Consider the following 21,700-nt stretch of genomic DNA (forward strand, 5'->3'; position numbering starts at 1 on the left):
AATGCCTCCACACCGAGGGGAGTGAGCGATGCCAGCAGATGGAGGGCAGTGATTCTTCCCCTCTATGCAGCACTGGGAAGGGTATTAAATGCCTCCACACCGAGGGGAGTGAGTGCTGCCAGCAGATGGAGGGCAGTGATTCTTCCCCTCTATGCACTGGGAAGGGTATTAAATGCCTCCACACCGAGGGGAGTGAGTGCTGCCAACAGATGGAGGGCAGTGATTCTTCCCCTCTATGCAGCACTGGGAAGGGTATTAAATGCCTCCACACCGAGGGGAGTGAGTGCTGCCAACAGATGGAGGGCAGTGATTCTTCCCCTCTATGCAGTGGGAAGGGTATTAAATGCCTCCACACCGAGGGGAGTGAGCAATGACAGCAGATGGAGGGCAGTGATTCTTCCCCTCTATGCAGCACTGGGAAGGGTATTAAATGCCTCCACACCGAGGGGAGTGAGCGATGCCAGCAGATGGAGGGCAGTGATTCTTCCCCTCTATGCAATGGGAAGGGTATTAAATGCCTCCACACCGAGGGGAGTGAGTGCTGCCAGCAGATGGAGGGCAGTGATTCTTCCCCTCTATGCAGTGGGAAGGGTATTAAATGCCTGCACACCGAGGGGAGTGAGTGCTGCCAACAGATGAAGGGCAGTGATTCTTCCCCTCTATGCAGCACTGGGAAGGCAACATCTGGAGTCCTGTGTTGTGTCCAGCTGTGCCCCCCCCCCCCCCACCTCAACTGCAGAAAGGATGTGGACACCTTGGAGAGCAACAAAAATGGTTGGGGGGCTGGGGGACAGGACTGGTGACAGAATTGGGCTTATTTAGTCTGGAGAAGACAAGACGGAGCGGGGATTTGATAGCACCCTTCAGCTCGAAAAAGGATTGGTTCTCCATGGGGGCAGACGGCAGGACAAGGAGCAATGGACTCAAGCTGCAGCAAGGGAAGTTGATATTAGGGAAGGGAGGTTGGATATTAGGAAAAACTCTCATGAGGAAGGTAGTAAAGTGCTGGAACACGTTACCCAGAGCGGTGGTGCAATCTCCATCCTTGGAGGTGTTTAAGCCCTGGGTAGGCAAAGCCTTGGCTAGGATGATGTAGGTGGGGCTGGTCCTGCTCGGAGCAAGGGTCGGACTAGGTGTGACCTGAGTGATCATGTGAGTCTGGAACGGGCCTCCACGATGTGGACGTGGGTGGCTTGCAGCATTCCCTCCAAGCTGCACGACTGCACCCACGGCTTGTGAGTGGGTCTGTGGTTTCTCCGCTGGGTGCAGGGTTGGGAAGGGCCTGGCTTTCAGCCTTGCAAAGATGTTAGGGGGCGCAGATCGTGGGGGCCAGCCCTGCTTGCACTCGGGCAGGAAAGACCACCGGGGTCAGAGATGCTTTTAGGAGATGGCCCGCTCTGGTGTGCCCCAGGTACAGCAGGAGCACGCTGGATGCGGCAGTGCTGCGGGGGGGGGTTGCAGCTCTGGTCACCCTCCAGCCCGGCGGGGTCCAGCTGGCCCCAAAGCTCCGCCCCCAGCCCCGCCCGCGGTCCCCTGCCAGCCTGTCGTCATGGAGACGCCGGGCGGCTGCCGATTGGCTGCGGCGAGGGTGACGCGAGGTGTCTTAGCGCGCGCGGTGGGGGATCGGCTCCCACATCTCTCGGGACACGCGGAGCAGCATGGCGCGCCCGGAGCAGAGGTGCGGTCGCCGGGACGGGCCGGGAGCGGGGCTCCGGCTCTGGGGGGGCGGCGGGGCAGACGCTTAGATGCGGGGGTGTACAGCCCGGGCTGCTGGGGGGCAGCCGGCGACTCCCCCATGGGCACGGGCATAGGACAGGCAGGTGTCCGGGGGCAGGGCAGGGCAGGGCAGGGCGGGCTCTGCTCAGGTGCCAGCGGGGTCCCCCGGCCAGGCAGCAGGGTTTGGGGAGAGCTCGACCCCCTCCCCTCCCCATCCCATCCCTCCTCTCCCGCCGGCGCGGGTCCCCGCAACGTTCTGTTCCCTTCCCAATTGTGACTTCACAGCCGGCTCTGGGCAGGCGGCCAATGAGAATGTGCAGTGGCGCTCACACCCTCGAGTTGTAGCCAATTGGCATCCCGCGTTGCGGAGCCGAACAAAGCCTGTGCGCTGGCCCTTCTCCTGCCGCCCGGCAGCGGGGCGGGGTGCTGGGGGAGGTGCGGCAGTGGCTTGTGCTGGGAAGGAAAGCTAAACTGTCATTCATTAACAAGGGTGTGCGAGGCGAGGCGAGGCGAGGCGAGGGGAAGGGCGCTCGCGGGGCTCTTGGGTCACAAGGAAAAGAAGTTGCTGCTTGCTATGGAGACGGGAGCCTGTGTTTGCGCCGCTCTGCTGACTGCACCCCTTCCCCCTGCCCGGATTATGCAAAGCCGGGTGGCATCAGGAAGGTCCCGTTGCTGTTGGGACCAGCCCAACATTGTTATGTTCCGGTGTGGCTAAACACTGAGTCAGCTGCAGGGCAGGGATTGAGTCAGCTGCAGGGCAGGGACGTGAGAGGCGGCATATAGGCAAGGACTTGAGTAAGGGCGGATATGGGTCAGGGCAGAGCCAGGTGGGGGGGTTATGCATTAGGAGAGCAGCTCTCTCCCAGTCTGGGAGTCTGGCAGTTAGGGGTTAATGAGCTTGGTCTGGTATGTGTCTCTGCTGGGGGCGGAGGGGGGCATCTGTCCCTGTCCTTCCCCCTAGCTATGCAATGCCCTCCTGTCTCTGGCAGTCCATGTCCCTTCAGTAGAGCAGTGCCCCATGGCGCCCATCCTAGTGCTTTCTGCTTTTGCCCTCCTGAGCAATTGTGGAGAATGGCCTGCATGGCAGGGTTGTGAGTGCCCAGGAGCCGACGGCGGAGAAGAGCTCTGGCCAGCTAGGTCTGTGGGGCTGGGGGAACTAGTGGCATAACCACTTGGATCATTGCCGAGTGTGTTTTGACTCTTCTTTACTCCCAGGGGATGGATCAGTTGGTTCCCCTCTACAGCAGATAAAACTCTCATGGTTTTATCAGTGTTTTTCTAGTGTCACAGATGGGACCTCCCCTTTGTGAGAGGTCCCAGCTTGGCAGCCTTGTCAATCTGACCCTCTCCATGTGGTTATCGGAGAGATTTGCTCGCGCCCAGCCCTGGAGTTGGGGAGTGCAGCTGGGTAGAGGTGAGGAAGGTGTTGAAGGGGCTCAGGGCTTGGGCTACTGGATTTTATCCCTAGCTAGAGGAGGGCAGTGGGGTCTAGCTAGCTAAAGTAGTGGGCTGGTGTGGGAGCCAGGATTCATGGGTTGCCTCCCTGTCTCTGGCAAGGCAGCATTTTCTGAGAGTGTTTCCAACTTCCCCCAGACTCTGCCACTCAGCTGCCATCCTAGATGGCAAGCAACTGACTGGGGAAGATGCCAGTAGCAAGAAAACTCTTCCCCTCACTTTCCCCCCCACCCACACGCATGTGATCTTGCCCCCTGTCCCGGAGCCTATGATTCCATGCATTCCTAAAACACGTGTCCGTCAGTCTTGGATCAAAGTCCTTCTCTGTGACCCCAGGGACAAATGAGTCCTTTACAGAAGACGGGTGTTTTTCAGTCCTACTCCCACAGGGGATCCCCCAATGAAGTTGGGTTCATTGTCAAGTTGCTGCATGTGCCGGTGGCTGCTCTGGGACTATGGGAGGCAGGAGCAGACGTCCAACTCTGTTCAGAGCTCACTTCAGAGTCTTTGCTAAGCAGGGGCAAAGTGTGGGTGGGGGGTCCACGTGAGTCGCTGCTGCTTGGGGCCTGCACTGATGTCAGCATCCTAGTGCAGTGCAAGGGGCTGGCTCTAGAGAGGAGTGCTCTCCCCTGGCAGCTAGTGCTGACCGCACAGTGGCCTTCTTGCAGGGAGCAAGGTGCAAACTCTGGTTGGGGAGGGGGTGGTGTTCTCCACTTGCAGTTAGTGGTGGGGGCTGCTGTGCTGCAGGGAGTGGAGTTGGGGGATGCATAGTGCTGGTCCCAGTACCCCAGCTGGGTGCCCCCCTCCTGGCTCAATTCTCATTGGACTCATCCAGCTTCAGACAGTGCCTTACAAAACTTATCATCACAGCAAATCAAATTTTCTGCCTTTTCCTGTGAACATGAGGGTCATGGGGCTTTTTAACCCAGCTAATTACTTGGACTCACCCAAGCACGAGGGTTATTGGACTGTGGGCCAGATTCCCAGCTGGATGCTTAGCCAGAGCTAAGCTGAAGCTGCTTTACACCCACCCAGCAACAGAACAGAATGTTTTTTCCCCTGGTGGAGGTTTCTGTTGAGTTTTGGATGAGTCCATCTCAGGATGTCCTTGCTGTGTAATCTCAGCTGAGAGCAGTTAAAGGATGGATATGGGCGGAAAAACCCAAGAAGGCAAATATTGTTTGGGTTGCATGTGCTTCCTATTACATTAGTAATTATGGTTTGTTTTACACATCTCAAGTTCCTGTCACATGATTGGCTCCAGGCAAGTTGCAGCAGATATTGCTGCTGTAAATCTCTTTCCCCAGACTATTGGGTAATTGGACTACTGAGTGTCAGCCTGGTTTCATCCTAAAGGTTGTTGCTGCCGGTGTATGGGAGGAAATGACGTATTGGAAAAGGTGTCTGTCTCTGCAAACAGGGTGAGGGAAGAGGGTGGCTTCTCAAGAGAAGAATGGGAATGAGACATAACGCAAGAGAGCTCCTGGGAGAGACTTTGCATCTCATGGGATGAGATTGAGGCAGGATGGTTTATGGTCGCTTCTTTACCTGCTGGTATTATGTCTTCAAGGTACACCTACGAGCAGTACAAGGAGACAGCTGAATGGCTCCAGGCCAACACCAAAGAGCGGCCTCGCGTGGCTGTTATCTGTGGCTCAGGCCTCGGGGGCCTGGCCAGTCTACTGAAGGATCAAGTGGTGATCAAGTACACGGACATCCCCAACTTCCCCCAGAGCACAGGTACTTGGGATGAAGGAGCAACTGGACTGTATAATGTGTGAGAGGGCAGGAGAAGATGAGATGGGGAAGGGGAGGCTGTGCTGTACAGTGGGAAATCAAGCTGAGTTTAACTTTTTGCTGTCTCTTTCCAGTCGTAGGTCATGCAGGAAAGCTAGTCTTTGGGAGGTTGTCTGGAAAGCCCTGCGTGGTGATGCAGGGTCGCTTCCATATGTATGAAGGCTATCCCCTGTGGAAGGTGAGTGGCAGACATGGTGTGGAGTGGAGGGAAGGACCCTGGGCTGGCAGAAGCCTGTGTGGCTTGAGAATGGGGGCCACTGGAAGAGTTTTGGGGTAGGAGAGAGAAAGCTCAAGGCCAAGGGCAACACCTGTCACTAGAACTGCTTGTTTCAGATGAGGGGGCACACCTGATCCTGCTCACCCCCCACCTTTCTTCCAGGTGACGTTCCCGGTACGGATCTTCCACTTGCTCGGGGTGGAGACACTAATTGTCACCAATGCAGCTGGTGGCCTCAACCCAGAATATAATGTGGGGGACATCATGATCATCCGTGACCACATTAACATGCCAGGCTTGGCTGGGATCAACCCCCTGGTGGGGCCCAATGAGGAAAGGTAAGAGCCATTTCCCCAGCACCTGGGGATCAGCCGGCACTCCCAGGCACCCTAGCCTTTCCCCTGCCTCCTTTACTCCCTGTCTCCATGGTGATCAGCACCCAGGGGTCTTAGTCCCAACATGTCTTGGGGCCCAGGTGTCCAGGCCAGACTACAGCTTAGACATCTATACAGATATATAGGGATAGAGATCTCTCTCCTTAGAGGAGACTACAGCTCCTCTATTTCTATCTCTATATATCTCTGTACATCTCTCTATATATCTATATAACTCTATCTCTATACATCACTACCTCTATATTTCTATGGATATCTCTATCTGTATATATCTCCGTATATTTCTATCTCTGTCTCTATATCTGTATATCTCTCATAGGGTCTGGGGCTTTCACAGCAAACACAGTGAGAAGTGGTGGCTCTCTCTGCAGCCCATTTTGTAGCAGTCCTGGCTCTGTGCAGCCAGGGCACCTGAGTCCAAGTCAGAGCCCCTGGCCGTGCCCTGCAGCAGGGCTGGCTGGAAGGGGAGGCAAAGGCCTGAGCCCTCGGAGGGCAGTCCTTGCTGTGGGGTATCAGGCCCCAGCCCAAGTTGGGACGAGGAACTGGGGCTGGCTCAGGCTCAGCTCCCAGCTCCGTGACACGTGGCTTTGAGTCCCTGCCGGGTCCCAAGCGTGAGCGGCTGGCCCAGCAGTCCCCTCCCCGCCTGTCCTACCCAGGCGCTGCTTGGAGCCACAGGTGACTTGTCCTGGGAAGAAGCCTCGCGAGCGCCCATCAGGCGTGACTGCCCATGATCAGCACCTGTCCCACCGCTCCCCCAGGGACCCGCAGCTCCCAGCTCCCTGCAGCTTTGGTGCAAGTTCCCGGCCACTGGCCCTGCCGCCCCACATATCATCTAATTCATGCGGAAGGTAACCGAGCAGAGCATAACTCACCACTCACACACAACATCTGTCACGAGCCTCGTGAGCACTCCTGACCGCGCAGTGCAGCTGGCCCTGGGCCCTCCTCTCGTGCCCAAGTGCCACGGCTGGGCATTAGTGGCCGGGACCCGCAGCCCCAGCAGAGGCCTGTGCAGCCTCCTTGCACTGTACCTGCAGCCGCAGCCCCGCAGATGGACGTTCCCCTGTGCAGCCACAGGCCCTGCCATGCTCCAGGTAAGTCGGGCACGGAGAGACTGGGCGCAGCCGGGGGAGGCAGTGCAGGGGGTAAATGAGGCCTGACGGCTGGGGCTTGCAGGAGCTGCCTAAGGCGGGCTGCTGCCAAAGGAAGAGGGCAGGCAGTGCCTGTGCCCACCCCGGAGCCTGACTCGCCTCCCAGGCTGCCTGACCTGGGCGTAGCACTCCACCATATCACCTCCAAAGTTAGGGTAGATGTACACCCGATAGCCTGGAGACCTGGGATCACGGCTCTGCTCCAGGTCACGTCAGTCTGTCTGCCATGCTGCAGAGGCTCCTGGGTGAGGTACTGCTGCTCTCACCTAGCTGGACCCATTCTCCTGCTGGGAAGTGAAAAATGGAGGTTTGGACCCAGGACTAAAACCAACAGACCGCGGCACCTCAGGCTGGGGCTGTAACCACTGCACTTTTCGAGGCTCTCACCTGGGGGCACTTAGTGCCTACCAAGAGGAACCAGCTCAACAGCAGACATATATTAGTTCCGAAAACCTACAGCCAGTGTTTCCAGTAGCCTGGTGGGCCAAGTCCCACGCTGGTATGTAAGAAAGACTAGAGTTCAATCCCTGATAAGGGAGAAATGGGTCTTTTGGTGTGAACAGTGTGACTGAGGTGGGAAGAGAGAGTTAAAGACTCGTGTCTTTGTTTATCTTGACTAATGCAAGGCCTCATTCAGAGGCATCGAGTCAAGAGGTGCCTCTGATAGCTTTGTCTTCAGCAGAGCTTGCTGGCTTGGTGGGGAGAGTGTTGGCTTGGACCCTTGGTGTCATGAGTTCAAATCCTATCCTGGCATAGTGAGCTGGTCTCCTGGGCAAGTTCTTTACTCCCGTGGCCCCTGACTCTTTCATTGCTGTGGCCAGAGGCATCGAGATAAGAGGCGCACCAGGCAGGTCTCCAGGAAGGAGAGCTTGCTGGCCTGGTGGATGAGGCACTGCCTTGAGACACTGGAGGCATGGGTTCTAGTCCTGTGTGTGTCTGGGCTGGTGAGTAATCCTGAGTGAGCCCAAGACCCATGGCCTGGGTGCCCCCCTAGCTGTGCTGTTTGAGTGCACAGCAGCTGGGGTTGGCTCCATGCTGCTGCTCAGCATGACTTTGTTGGCGCAGGACCTTTTGGAGGTCACGGAGAGGTCGCCCGGGTCTGGGGGCGTCCGGTTTTGGCACTCCAAATGTACATGTACAGTGTACAGTCGTCCAGGTGAACGTAGAAGTCCACGTCTCTGGTTTTGAGCTTCCCAGTGACTAAAAGGCATACACATAATCAGTAACAGAGACGTGGACTTCTACGTTCACCTGGACGACTGTACACTGTACATGTACATTTGGAGTGCCAAAACTGGACGCCCCCAGACCCGGGCGACCTCTCCGTGACCTCCAAAAGGTCCTGTGCCAACAAAGTCATGCTGAGCAGCAGCATGGAGCCAACCCCAGCTGCTGTGCGCTCAAACAGCACAGCTAGGGGGGCACCCAGGCCATGGGTCTTCGACTCACTCAGGATCACTCACCAGCCCAGACGCACACAGGACTAGAACCCATGCCTCCAGTGTCCCAAGGCAGTGCCTCACCCACAAGGCCAGCAAGCTCTCCTTCCTGGAGACCTGTTGGGTGCGCCTCTTATCTCAGTGCCTCTGGCCACAGCAATGAAAGAGTCAGGGGCCCTGGGAGTAAAGAACTTGCCCAGGAGACCAGCTCACTATGTCAAAATAGGATTTGAACTCATGACACCAAGGGTTTAAGCCAGCACTCTCCCCACCGGGCCAGCAAGTCCTGCTGAAAACAAAGCTGTCAGAGGCACCTCTTGACTCGGTGCCTCTGAACGACGCCTTGCATTAGTCAAGATAAACAGACACGAGTCTTTAACTCTCTCTTCCCACCTCAGTCACACTGTTCACACCAAAAGACTTACTTTTCCCTTATCAGGGATTGAACTCTAGTTTTTCTTACATACCAGTGTGGGACTTGGCCCACCAGGCTACTGGAAACACTGGCTGTGGGTTTTCGGAACTAATATATGTCTGCTGTTGAGCTGGTTCCTCTTGGTAGGCACTAAGTGCCCCCAGGTGAGAGCCTCGAAAAGTGCAGTGGTTACAGCCCCAGCCTGAGGTGCCGCGGTCTGTTGGTTTTAGTCCTGGGTCCAAACCTCCATTTTTCACTTCCCAGCAGGAGAATGGGTCCAGCTAGGTGAGAGCAGCAGTACCTCACCCAGGAGCCTCTGCAGCATGGCAGACAGACTGACCTGACCTGGAGCAGAGCCGTGATCCCAGGTCTCCAGGCTATCGGGCGTACATCTACCCTGACTTTGGAGGCAATGTGGTGGAGTGCTACGCCCAGGTCAGGCAGCCTGGGAGGCGAGTCAGGCTCCGGGGTGGGCACAGGTATTGCCTGCCCTCTTCCTTTGGCAGGAGCCCGCCACAGGCAGCTTCTGCAAGCCCCAGCCGTCAGGCCTCATTTACCCCCTGCACTGCCTCCCCCTTCTGCGCCCAGTCTCTCCGTGCCCGACTTACCTGGAGCACAGCAGGGCCTGTGGCTGCACACGGGCACGTCCATCTGCGGGGCTGCGGCTGCAGGTACGGTGCGAGGATGCTGCACAGGCCTCTGCTGGGGCAGGGCCAGTGGCCAGGGACTTGCACCAAAGCTGCAGGGAGCTGGGAGCCGTGGGTCCCTGGCGGAGCGGTGGGACAGGTGCTGATCATGGGCAGTCACGCCTGATGGGCGCTTGCCAGGACAAGCCACCTGTGGCTCCAAGCAGCCCCTGGGTAGGACAGGCGGGGAGAGGACTGCTGGGCCAGCCGCTCACGCTTGGGACCCGGCAGGGACTCAGACCCACGTGTCACAGAGCTGGGAGCTGAGCCTGAGCCATCCCCAGTTCCCTGTCCCAACTTGGGCTGGGGTCTGATACCCCAGAGGCAAGGGTCCCGCTCTGAGAGCTCAGGCCTCTGCCTCCCCTTCCAGCCAGCCCTGCGGCGGGGCATGGCCAGGGGCTCTGACTTGGGCTCATCTGCCCCGGCTGTGCAGAGCCATGACTGCTACAAAATGGGCTGGAGAGAGATCCACCACCTCTCACTGTGTTTGCTGTGAAAGCCCCAGACCCTATGAGTGATGTACAGAGACAGAAATAGAGATAGAGATATATAGAGGTAGAGATATATAGAGATAGATATGCTGGACTGTAGATGCACTTGCCCTCCCATATGTGTGTCCTAAGGGGAGCCCTATCTATCTGTCCTTCTTCCCCCTGACTTCTCTTCCTTCTTTCCTCTGCAGTTTTGGGGTACGTTTCCCCCCCATGTCAGATGCCTATGACAAAGACCTGCGGCGCCTGGCATTGGCTGTGGCCAGGGATCTGGGCCATGCCAAGAGTGTGCATGAAGGGGTCTACTGCTCAGTTGGAGGGCCCAGCTACGAGACCATCGCTGAGTGTCGCTTCCTGCAGCGTGTGGGGGCCGATGCTGTGGGTAAGTGGAAGGAGTGGGGAAGGTAGAGGAGTAGGAGGAGGTGGATGGAAGGACAGGGAAAGAATGAATGACAGAGAACAGAGGAAGAGAGATGGAGGGGAGCACTGGAGAATGCATAGTGGGGAGAGAAGAGGGAGCAGGGCTTAAGGGGAGGGACATGGCCGTCTGCCTTCAGCAGGCTAACCTCCTTCGTGCTCTCTCCCTAGGCATGAGTACTGTCCCCGAGGTGATTGTTGCACGACACTGTGGCCTGCGCGTCTTTGGCTTCTCGCTCATCACCAACAAGGCGGTGCTCGACTACACCAGCCAGGAGAAAGCCAACCACACAGAGGTGCTGCAAGCCGGCTCTGGTAGTGCCAAGATGCTGGAGAAGATTGTCTCGGAGCTGGTGCAGCGTATTGAGAGCAACAACAACTTGGCATAGGCAGGGGATGCCTGTGCCCCCCTCCCTCTCCTGTTTAGGCACTGAAATTCTCCAAATCTTGTTTAAGCCTCCCCCTCCGGTGAACTGTTAGGCTGCCTCTGAGCACCAGAACCAGCCCTGGTTGAGGATGTTCGGATGTTCATTCACTTTGGGACACTGCAGTCTGGTCTCTTAGTCTGCCTGTCCCTTTCTCTGTCCTTAGTCTTTGTTATTAGATGAGCTTCCCAGTTCGTTCTGCCACTTGGAGACTTGCTTTTATCTGCAAGCCTCCCAGAATGCTGTTGTCTGTCTGTCCTTGGAGAATCTGGTCTCTTCTCTGCTGAGCAGGTCGATCTCCCCCCCAGATTTCCTTCTCCTGAGGCATCCTTGTCACTAATTGCACTGATGGATGCATCCAGCCCAGGCAAAGGGTGATTGACCCTAAACACTTCTGTCATTCTAGCTGCTGCTTCCCACGCAGAGGGAAAAATCCCCCTGTTTTCATCTTGGTGTCTCGCTCACGTCCCCCTCCGCTTCTCTCAGTCTTGGCGTCATGCTGTGCCCTGCTGGGCGCCTGTAGCTCTCCTGTCCAACTAGGTGTCTTAGCCCGAACCCCTCCCTGCCTTTGCAGCAAGCCTCCTCCTTGGGGCTTACCAGCAGGAACAGAACCTGGGTGCTGGGGCACGTAGGAGCACTGGCTGCTATCACTTGAGCTCAAGCCTTTAGGCAACAGTGCCAGTTTGCATGCATGGGAGGGCAGCAGTGTCCATGGGCATCTGGTGCTGCCCTGCTAGTGTCACCTGAGTTGCAAGCATTAGGAGGATCTGGACTCCAGTCTTTCAGGAACTTGCCTATTGTGTGCAGAGTGCGTGATGTGGGCAGGCTCTTCTGGGATCATGCAGTGCTGTCTATCAGAGACAACTCTGCCTTAGGTCCCGAGAGCAGTAATGGGTGGCTTTTGTGCCTTGGTTTCATGAAGAGTTGGGGTCTCTTACTTTCAGGGGTACCTTGGTCCCTTTTGGAGGAGATGGCGTGATGTATGTGTGTGTTATATCCACTCCTGCTTGCAGCTGGTGCCCACTGGCAAAGGGACCAAAGCCCTTTTGTTCCACCTTGGCTATAGGAGATGAATGTCTTGCCTCTCTGGGGTTAGGCCTTAGCTGTGCAGCTGGTTTTAGCCTGCTTTTCACATTCCTCCTTCTTTACCATTACCACAGTCTCCGTACAACAGTTACATTTTCAATTGCTCTTAAGTTTGTCGGTGGGGTGCCCCAGAGCTGCTGGAGAGCTGAATCCCCACCCCAGTCCAAACCGATCGTATCAAAGGACTGTTTCAGCATATGGCACTTTCATTTTATTTAAGAAGCTGTAGCCCTGGCTAATTATAACACCAGTTAAAATAAAGCAATAAGTGCAAAGTCTCTCATGTGAATTGCTTTGTAAGGTTCAGGTCTCATGGGAGGTGGTGACGTTCCAGGGCTTGGGCTGGACTTCATACCTCCAGGGGATGTAATAGCCTACTTACACGTGCAGCAAACCAGTGCTGGGACAGGAAAGCTGGGCCCATGGCTGGCCAGTGTCAGTAGCAGCAGAGGCCAGTAAGATAGCCTTGCAAAAGGCTGAGGGAGGCAGCCCTGCTGGGTGGGCTCTGTATGTGGCCATGGAGGCACAGGGCAGCAAGTCAGCTGTACCAGGACGCAACATTTGGCTGGAGCCCACAGAGCAAGGGGTGCTCACACGTGGGCAGCGCTGCACGTGGCGGTTTCTCATGGCTGACGCCCCAGTCTGCTCAAAGGTCCTTCAGCATTTCCCTACCCCACCCCGGCCAATTCCAGCCCTGCCAAAGCTTCCCCTTCCTCTTTCCTGGTACAGCAGTTTGCTCGACGGTGTAACAACCCGCAGTGGCAAGAAGGATACTGATGCAGGCGACACCAGCCCGCTCCCAGGAAACGCTATCGCTCAAGGTGCAAGCAGCAGCACCGAATATAGTGCATTTAATCAAGATCCTGTTGCTACAGTTTGCTAGGGTGAGCTGTGCATACTTCTGCCTCCTTCAAAAGGGGGAAGTCTATTTAAAATTAAAAAGAAATCCAAGCTGCTTCACACAGGATATAGGCCTGGCACGTCTTACTACTCCAAGCAAGAACCTGACCCAACCCCAGAGACTGCCAGCTGGAGCCAGGTTTTGAAATCGTACTACCATTGCAAACCCACGCGTCGGGACATACGGTTTCATTCTGCCATCTGCCATCTCCGCTGGGGAAGCACCAGCTCCAGTTGCCAACTCTGACTGAAGCTATTCCAGGAGATTTCTTTTTTTCTCGCCCCTCCAACATGACGTAATGTCAGGAATTGCACTGCTCATTACAGATGATGTCATTCCGCTGCCCAGGGAAAGGAAAATGCAATCAGAAGACACGTTTTACACAGCACGGTGCCTTTCCGCATCATCCATCAAGGGCAGCATGCTTCCTCTGGCCCAAAGACCCTTTTTCCAAGCATGGAGTGGATGTAATAAAAGCAATCACGTCTCCCCAAAGTTTGTGGGAGAAAAATTGCAAAATTGGGCTCGTCCGGGATTTGAACCCGGGACCTCTCGCACCCTAAGCGAGAATCATACCCCTAGACCAACGAGCCAGCTGATGGAGTGGTTTCCTAGCAACGCCCCTTGTGCTCTTCCTCCCTGCTCAGCAGCATCCCTCTACCCCCACCAGCTGCAATGCACCCCCAGCTCTTCCACCCCTGCTTGTGGCCCTTCCTCCGGCGGTGCCGCACACGTGTCATGTCATGGCATCACCTGATGAGTCTCTGGGGTCCCAACAGGACAGCAAATGCCAGCCCTCTGCAGACAGGAGCTGATGGGGAGGGCGGAGAAAGGGCTACATTTGCATGTGCAAAAAGAAGAAAGTCCACCAACAAGGATCCGTTTCCTGCCACCGAACGCAAGAAGCAAACGACATGCAGACTGGAACTAAAAAAAAAATTTAATCCTTCCTTTGCAAATCAGGGGAGCAAACTTCCAGCCTCTGCGAAATGAAGTTTATTTTCTACCTACGAGGATTTTTTACTTGATTGGATTCGTCCACAAGCCGGAGGAAGGGTGCGCGTGCCCAAAAGCTTGCAAAGAAAAATCATTTATCTGTGGTTTGTGAGCTAATAAAAGGTATCATATGTCTCAAGAGTGCTAGCGATTTGCATGTGCTCCCCCTGAGATACCAAGCCAGCATCTGCCTTTCTCCAAAGACGTTTCTAGAGGATGTTTCTTTAAGTCTAGACCTTTCTAGACCTAAAACCCTGAGATGTACAATAACTGGACCTAGGGGAGAGAACAGGCTCCCTTGTCTGCAGAGAGCTGTAACAGGACAGGAGCCGAATGAAAGAGGGAAATCAGCAAGCTGGTCCGTAGACCACTGAGCTGGTTCATTTTAAGGTTGAAGGAGCTTGCATTAGGCAAACAGTTGCTCTCTGACACCAGGTCCACATGAGCAGGCACACGCGCACAAATAGTAGCAGCACAGATTTGTGCCACTGCTTTGTGCCACGGCGCGCACCCCTGCCCATGTGCTTTGCAGTGGGACACGTTGGACCACTGGTCCACTTGTTGCAGGGGAGCTGGCAGGGTGGCAGAGCAGGGACTAACCATCCCCTGTGCTGAGCCTGTGCCAGCTGGGGAGTGGCATGTGGAGACAGGGGAGCAGCTTGGGCTGCCAGATCCCCTGTCTTTGCATTTGTCCCAGTGCTTGCCACTATGGTGCAGTTTGCACCGGTTTATTTGTTTTGGTACCAGGAAATCCAGGTAGCAAATTTTGGCCCAGCTTTGCAAATGAGCAGCTGTGTGCACTGACTGATGTGCAACTCGGGTAGTTTGTGGCACTGCAAAGAGGTTTGCAGCACCACAGGCAACACGTGCCTGCATGTCTGCATCCAGCCAGAGAGGAATGGGCATCTTGTTGTGGGCAAGGGGGAGCGAGATGGCACGGGATCCAATGGAGAAGGGGCCCCGGGTCCTCTGGAAGGAGTGCAGTCTTCTGGGACCATATTGCTTCTGCTTTTGAACACGAACGAGTCTGTGCTGACCTTTTCTCAAGGGTATGTTGGGATCCGATGAAGCTGCGGTGTCTCCTGTTGCCTGTCTCCATGCTCTGCACACCTCGCACTGCTCCAGGCATGTCCTCATCTGGGATCTGGTGCCCAGCCAGTAGACAAGCTCGGTGTGGGGGCAGGCATGCCTCTATTCCTGGGTGCAGAGCCTGTATTCTTTGCATAAATCTGTCTCTAATAAAGGAGCCCGTTATGTTCCCCAAATTACATGTGGGTGCCAATGGTTTCAGCTCTGTAATGTAAGTATCTACTTCATCTGGAGCCTGATTCTGGATTTAAAAAACCCCAGTATCTTCCTACAGCCTCATTTTCCCTGGTGTCATTGTATTTATCCAAAGCTTTCATCACCTGCTCTAATGTATTGTGCCCCTCAGGTAAAAAGGGTTGCACTCGCTTTTCTGCCCTTTCTCCCAGGAAGGTAATGGAAAAGTTTACCTGCATTTCTCATCCCTGTCTGCTATGGCCAGCTATGTGTACAAGCTCAGCTCTTCCTATTGCTTCCCCACTTCTGCCAGGCTCTTTGCTAGAAATCCAAGTGTACAGGGGGTCCCCGCTGCCTTTACATCACACGCTTTGTTGTGCGCTCATCTGCTGCCAGCGTATTTCATGCACGGTGCAATCGTAAAGGGACTCCGTTTGGATAGCAAGAAGGTGGACCTTGATTTAAAGTGCTGCGTGCCGCTGCTTGCAACCGTGAGGTGCGGTGTGCGCTTGGAGCTACTGTGAAACTGTGCAGCCAACTGCACAGAGACAGAGCCCTTAATGCAGCACCTTAAAGCACTCAACCACACTACCAAGGCCCAGGTCATACAAAAAAAAGGCTGCACTATTGTGCCAGGAGCACAGTGGTCAGCAGATGTCCCCCCTGCTCCTCCTTTTGGCGCTTGTCCCATGGTGCCCAGCTACGGCTGCACGGATCCGGAAGGACTTTCTCCTGCACTGGCGAAGGCAATGCTTTAGTTTGGGCAGCAGGGGGAGGTACACGTCCAGCAAAAAGGGACAAGCTTGGCCATCATCTCAGCACATGTCAAAAAAGCTCTCCCTCCTGGTTGCTGGTCTTGCCAGGCAGTTTTTGCTCCTGAATCCAGGTTTAAAGTCTGGCAGCACCCTGGCTTGCCTCTTCTTTTTCTTCCCACTTCCAAGATTTTAGGAAGAGTAAAACTCTCTCCCTAGCAATACCCCTGTTCCCCACACCTCCTGCCACTCTTTGGATCCCGTGCACATGGAGCACGGCAGGAGGCGTGATTGCTGGGATCACGGATCAGATCCCAGCACGCCTTTAAGTGACCATCAGTCAGCGGTGTGAGATTCATGCACATGTCCCGTGTCAAACCAAATATATTCGTCCTAAACATCCCACCTGCAGAGACCAGGGCTTTGCTCATGTCTGAGCCCCTGTGATGACAGGGATTGGTTCGGTACGTGTTCCTCTGCTAATCCCACCAAAGGAAACGTGCTGCCAAGGAAGGTTAAAAGCCCCCCATGGTCCTTGCTGATCTGATTTTGAGGGGAAATGTCTTCTGGACCCTCACTAGGAAACATCTTTCCCATGGGTTGAATACCTGCAAACCATATGAGCCATTCCCTCTCAGCCACCTTTCCAGTAAGATGAGGAGGATAGACACACACATAAGAAGCCTGGTTTTCCAGATCACTTTGAACTTCCTAGGGTTTCCACATCCTCCCTCAAATGCAGTCCCCAGAACTAGAGACAACATTTTACCAATGCAATATAAAGAGATGAAAATCACTTCCCTATTTTTACATTATATACTTCTTTTTACAAGTGCGCAGAATAAGGAGGCAGGTTTATTTTGGGGTGGAGATGGGGTCTTGAAGGTAATCGGGAAAGACTTTCCTCTGAACTTGCAAAAGCAATCCTTGTCCCATTCTCAGGCTCCCCAAGTCTAGTTTTACCTGAAACAAGGAAAAAAGCATGCACTTTTTTCCCCTCTATCTGGACTTATTTTTATCCAGCTGGCAGGCAGATTTCTCTGCATTGCAACAGGTCAGGAATGGATTTTGTGCAGCGCATGATGAAAGCGACACTTTCTACACGCACCGACAGAGACATTTTGACAAAGAGAAGGTAAATGACACCGGGCACGTCCTTTACAGCTGCAAATTATTTTATCTACGTAGCAGCCCCAGAGCAAGTAACTTCTTCCCTGCAGGTACCTTCTCTAGGAGGGGTGAGCCTTGTGAAAAGTGAGCTACCTGTAATTTGTAGGGTCAACGCTAATTTAGTTACAAGCACAGTCTAAGACGACACTCAATCCTACGTGACTGATGAAATCCCTGGGGGCTCTTGTTCACGCTAAAGAGCTGAAACTCTCTAACGTGTCTGCAAGGGAAGCTGTCTTGTAGTTGTAAGCAGGGAAAGCCCACCACTGTGCTGTTACTGCCCTTGGCTCAGGGGCCTTTTCCTTTTTTATTCTGAGATTCGTAAGGGTCACTGGGAAAAGATGCATTCATTTCCCACTGACATCTACACTGGTTCTTTGCAACTAAGAAGTCTACGCCGGACTGAGAAACAAACTGTGTTTGGGAAGGCCCCAGTCCGATCGTGGGGACGCATCGCATGGTGGTGCTGCCGCACCGTGGTTGAGACCCCCCATCTAAATCATTGCAGACACAAAGGATGATCATCCTGGCCATGTCTCAGGTGTACAATTGAGGGCAACATTTTTGAGGACCGCTGCTTTTGTGCGTCTGATTTGGTGCACCTTCAAGTGACCTGGCTTTCAGGAAATGCTAAAAATGAGCATCTAGCTGGGGTCATCTAGACCCAGCACTCTTTCCTGCTTATGCAGGGGGTCGGACTCGACGATCTATTGAGGTCCCTGCCGACCCTAACATCTATGAATCTATGAGATTCCCTTCATTCTCAACAGGTCAGATAGCTGATCCTTGCTGATGGTGATTTCCTCAGGATCCCTGCTGATCATGTTTATAAAGCATATGAAACTAGGAGTTGAAACCGCTCCGAAGAGCAGGAATATTAATCATAGACCGGAGAGCTGGGCTAGAGTTAACAGAATGATGTTCAGTGCAGACAAATTTAAGGTTTTACACTTAGGGAAGGATACCCAAATGCACTGGTACTGAATGAGAGATAATCGGATGGGCAGTAGGGATGCTGAGAAGGGCAGAAAAACATGAATAAGTAAATGTGACATGGTTTTAAAACAAGTAAATGTAATTTTGGGCTGCATCAAACAGGAGTGTTATAGATGTATAGATAGTAAGGCTAGAAAGGACCTCAGAAAACCGTCGGGTCCAGCCCCCTGCACCAGGCAGGAAAGACAGCTGGGGTCAGGCAGCCCGAGCAAGGTGACCCTCCAGTCTCTTCTTGAAGATTTCCAGGGTAGACGATTGCACCACTTCTGGAGGGAGCTTATTCCACAGTTGTGGAAAAGTTTTTCCTAATGTTGAGCCTGAAATGGTCTTCCAGGAGTTCGTGGCCATTCCTCCTACTTTTCCCCAAGGGTGCCTTGGTGAACAGTTGCTCACCGAGCCCTTCATGTGCCCCCCTAGTGCAGCTGTGAGCTGCTATCACGTCCCCTCTCAGCCGTCTCTTTTTAAGCCTGAAGAGTCCCAGTCCCTCAGCCTTTCCTCGTATGGCTTGCCATGCAAATCTCTGATCATACTCTTCTCTGGACTCTCTCAAGGTGTAAGACATAGGAAATGGTAGTGCACACAGAGCTTGATGGCCTTCAGACAGCAACCCTCCCAGAGCTACCATGGTAAAACGTATCAAATACCAACAAAAAAGAAGACAGTTTAAGAGAAAGGACAGACAGAAAATTGAGGAAATGAAGATGTGGTGGGGAAAAAAAGTTACGTTTTTTCTGAACTTGAGTGCAGACATGCAGAACTTTAACTTCCCCCCACAAAAGCATAACTGATGAAAATGAGCTTGAAATAGATGCGGCCGCTGAAACTACATGGCAGAACTAGGCACCGGGTGATATAATCAGTTTGTCAGTGTAATACATGTAGATAAAAATCTGGCTGTTAATAATCAACCAGATCGACTCTGGAAAGCTGCAGGGGGAGATTTTTTTGTGCCACGTGGTTGCGTTATAGCTATCTGGGGGTTGTAGATGCCATGTGGACTCCATTCAAGCAAAGTGCAAGGACCTCAGGAGGTGCCTGCTGGAGGTTAAGCCAAGGCAGACAGCAATGGAGGTGTTTGTTTCCCTAAATCTCCACCCTCTGGTGCCAGGTTCAGCGATGCCTATCATCGTCCCCCTCCTTTCAAGTGACCATGGCCCTCTGTCCCCTCCATTTATTGGCCCCAGGTGCAGGGAGGTCACTAAGACACTTTGCCTCCCATGCAGGAGAGGCTGCTAAGTCCCTGTAGTTAATTAGTCTTTGATATCACTCTCTGATGAGTTAGTCAGCGTGCAGATCTTAGGAGGAAGTGATCATGATATGATAGACTTTATTATCCGGAGAACGGGAAAGCACAGGGTCAGCAAAACTAAGGTGGAACTGATTGAAGGTGATGATAGGCATGGTGCCATGGGGAGACAGCCCGAAGGAAAGCAGGCCCATGGAAGTTTCTAAAGGGCACAATATTGAAAGCCTAACAAGAAACTGTTCCCACACAATGGAAGAACAAGAAGAAAGGTTAAGAGACCAATGTGGTTGCACAAGGAACTTATAGGAGGCTTCAAAGGCAAAAAAGAAAGCACACCGGCACTTGAAAGATGGGCAGGTCACCAAAGAAGCTTACTAGGGAAAAGCATGAACTTGCAGGGATAAAATCAGAAAGAAAAAGATTAAAAAAAAAATGTGCTTTATCTGGTGAGGGAAGTTAAAGACAACAAGAAGAGGTTCTACAAGTACATTGGTAAAAAAAGGAAGCTGTGGACCCATGGTTAAATAGCCAGGGCAAACTCTTAACAGAAAATGCAAAGAAGGTAGAGCTACACAGCAGCTGCTTTGCCTCAGTCGTCACAAAAAAAAAAAAAAAAAAAAAAAAAAATTAAGCTGCAGCCAGACATCTAATAAGGTTTATTTGGATAAGGAAGGAGACAAACTTATGGATGATATAACAAAAGAAACTGTTAGAGAACTTTTAATGGGTCTGAATTAATTCACTGGGGCCTGATGAACTTCATCCCAGGGTACTGAAGGTCCTCTGGAGGTCCCTTCCCCTCCTACTTGTCCATGAGTCTATAATCCTGTGATTTTTCCAGGTACTGTTGTTAAGCTGAGTGGTCTGTAATTCCCCAGATCCTCCTCTTTCCCTTTCTTAAAGGTGAGCGCTATATTCAACCTTTCCCAGTCACCTTATCTGCTCTCCGCAATTTCTCAAAGAGGATAGTCAATGCCTGGAGCTCTCAGAGGAAAGCTTTTTGGCCCATCATCAGCAAGGCACATGAAAGGCTAAGGTAGCTCACAAGTGGGTTGCTATTGCCCTCTAGCCCCTGGCTATCTTGGATGATTACAGGTCTGTGGCTAATTGCTTCTGTTTTATGTAGACTGTGTGCATAGAAATAACAGCAGAAGGGGAAGCCCAAAAGCTCTAGACAGTCAGGTCTCTGCTGAAATGACTCATTGAACTCCTGCCGAACAACATTAGGCATGGAGGATCCGGTCTATATGAAGGTGATGATTTAATGAATGCCCAGGCCCAGCATGCCGAGCCTTAAAACAAGCAGATCAGAAGGTGGCAATCTAGTTGTACAAATGGAGCATGTAGATTGCTTTTATCCCAGTACCTTGCCTTGACTCTGGTCCTTGCTTATCCTGCTCTCCTGATACCTATTTGGCTTCTAATTTCTGGTTTATTCTCGACTACGATGCCCAGCTCCTAACCCCCAGATTGCTTTGTCATGGCTCTAAGTGCTAGCTCAATCCTGGCTGAGGCCCTGGGCCCTAACCCCTGGCTTAGGTCTTTGGGCACTAGACCCATCATTAGCCATTGGACTCACAGCCTAATGCTTGACACGTGCTGCAGGGCAGGCATGGGGAGTGTGCACTTGCAGTGTACAAGCTGGAACCAGCATTACATGTGACAATGCAAGTCCAGGGCACATGCTGCACTCAGCACCCCAGACTGACCCCATGTGCTGCCTGCAGTTTGGGGTCTGGCCCATGCACCATTAGCAGCACATGTTTTGTGCCGGCCTGCTGTGCGTATAGTGAGCCCTGGGGCTGACATGTGCCATGTGCAGTGCACAGGCTGCACTCAACACTGTAGGCTGGTTCCTATCTGGCCCATAGACCAGCCCAACAACCCTCATCTGGTTTGTGGGGCTGCATGAGTTTGGCAGCCCTGGTCTAGACAAATTCACAGATGATACATCTATGGATCTATTAATAGCTGTTGAACAGAATGGCTGGGTATCTCCAAGCCAATAATTTTGAATGCTGGGGAAAGTAATGAATAGGAGATGCATCATTCTAGATATACACGGTTCAATGCAGTCCCCCTATAGCATCCACGTCTGCTACTCTTGCAGACAGGATACCAGGCTAGATGGACCATTGATCCGACTCAGTATGGCCCTTCTTATACTCTTATGACCTCCTAAACTGGAGTGGCTGCCTATCCCACTTCATGACAAAAGCAGCCTAGAAACTAGTGGCGGGGAATACTTACTGTGCCCAGAACCCCCGACAAAAACCCACAGTCAAGTCATATTTGCAGGAAACTGTTTTATTACAGGAAGCACCAAGCAAAAAGTCACCTCAGAAACAGATGTCCAGAGCTCAGGCTGACACAGCTTTCCCCCCACGTTGACCCAACAGCTGTGAATGCAAGATGGAAAGCAGGCAGCTGAACTACTAGGGGGACAGCAGAGGAGAAGGACCTGGGGAACAATGGGCACTGGGGGGCAGGGTAGACTTGCACCTTATAGACTAGGGTGGGCAATTATTTCAGCTGGCAGGACATTTATCTAGTTTTGGTGAGCTGTGGAAGGCCACACACACACACTAAAATCTTTCAGAAGATATCACTTTAACAAATTATAGATAAAAAAAGCCAAATACTATACTAAAAGGCAAACATCTGCTATAATTTACTTTAATTTTAT

At 53.1% G+C, this 21,700-nt stretch overlaps 1 protein-coding gene and 1 non-coding gene across 5 annotated transcripts; one reads left to right on the forward strand and one right to left on the reverse strand.

Moving 5' to 3' along the window:
* The first annotated feature begins 1,585 nt into the window (after positions 1-1,585).
* Positions 1,586-11,968, forward strand: PNP (purine nucleoside phosphorylase). Of its 4 annotated transcripts, none has more exons than XM_006266565.4 (6): positions 1,586-1,678; positions 4,742-4,911; positions 5,043-5,146; positions 5,348-5,523; positions 9,954-10,144; positions 10,351-11,968. In XM_006266565.4, the coding sequence occupies exons 1-6, from the start codon at positions 1,659-1,661 to the stop codon at positions 10,566-10,568; spliced, it is 879 nt and encodes a 292-aa protein (XP_006266627.1). In that variant the 5' UTR covers positions 1,586-1,658; the 3' UTR covers positions 10,569-11,968. The 4 variants fall into 4 exon arrangements, with proteins under 4 accessions (XP_006266627.1, XP_019335001.2, XP_014465478.1 ...); XM_019479456.2 differs by lacking the exon at positions 1,586-1,678 and adding an exon at positions 2,296-2,379; XM_014609992.3 differs by lacking the exon at positions 1,586-1,678 and adding an exon at positions 4,461-4,571.
* Positions 11,969-13,112: 1,144 nt separating this feature from the next.
* On the reverse strand, positions 13,113-13,184 carry TRNAP-AGG (transfer RNA proline (anticodon AGG)). Its single transcript has one exon. It is a non-coding gene; the product is annotated as a tRNA-Pro (tRNA).
* Between the last annotated feature and the right edge of the window lie 8,516 nt (positions 13,185-21,700).

This window comes from Alligator mississippiensis, chromosome 7, assembly GCF_030867095.1.
Source record: "Alligator mississippiensis isolate rAllMis1 chromosome 7, rAllMis1, whole genome shotgun sequence".
NCBI lineage: Eukaryota > Metazoa > Chordata > Crocodylia > Alligatoridae > Alligator > Alligator mississippiensis.

Coding starts and splice junctions, on each gene's coding strand:
- PNP (XM_006266566.4), top strand. CDS start 4,704: ATGGTCGCTTCTTTACCTGCTGGTATTATGTCTTCAAGGTACACCTAC. Junction 5,147..5,347: donor AAGGCTATCCCCTGTGGAAG/GTGAGTGGCAGA, acceptor CCTTTCTTCCAG/GTGACGTTCCCGGTACGGAT. Junction 10,145..10,350: donor TGTGGGGGCCGATGCTGTGG/GTAAGTGGAAGG, acceptor CTCTCTCCCTAG/GCATGAGTACTGTCCCCGAG.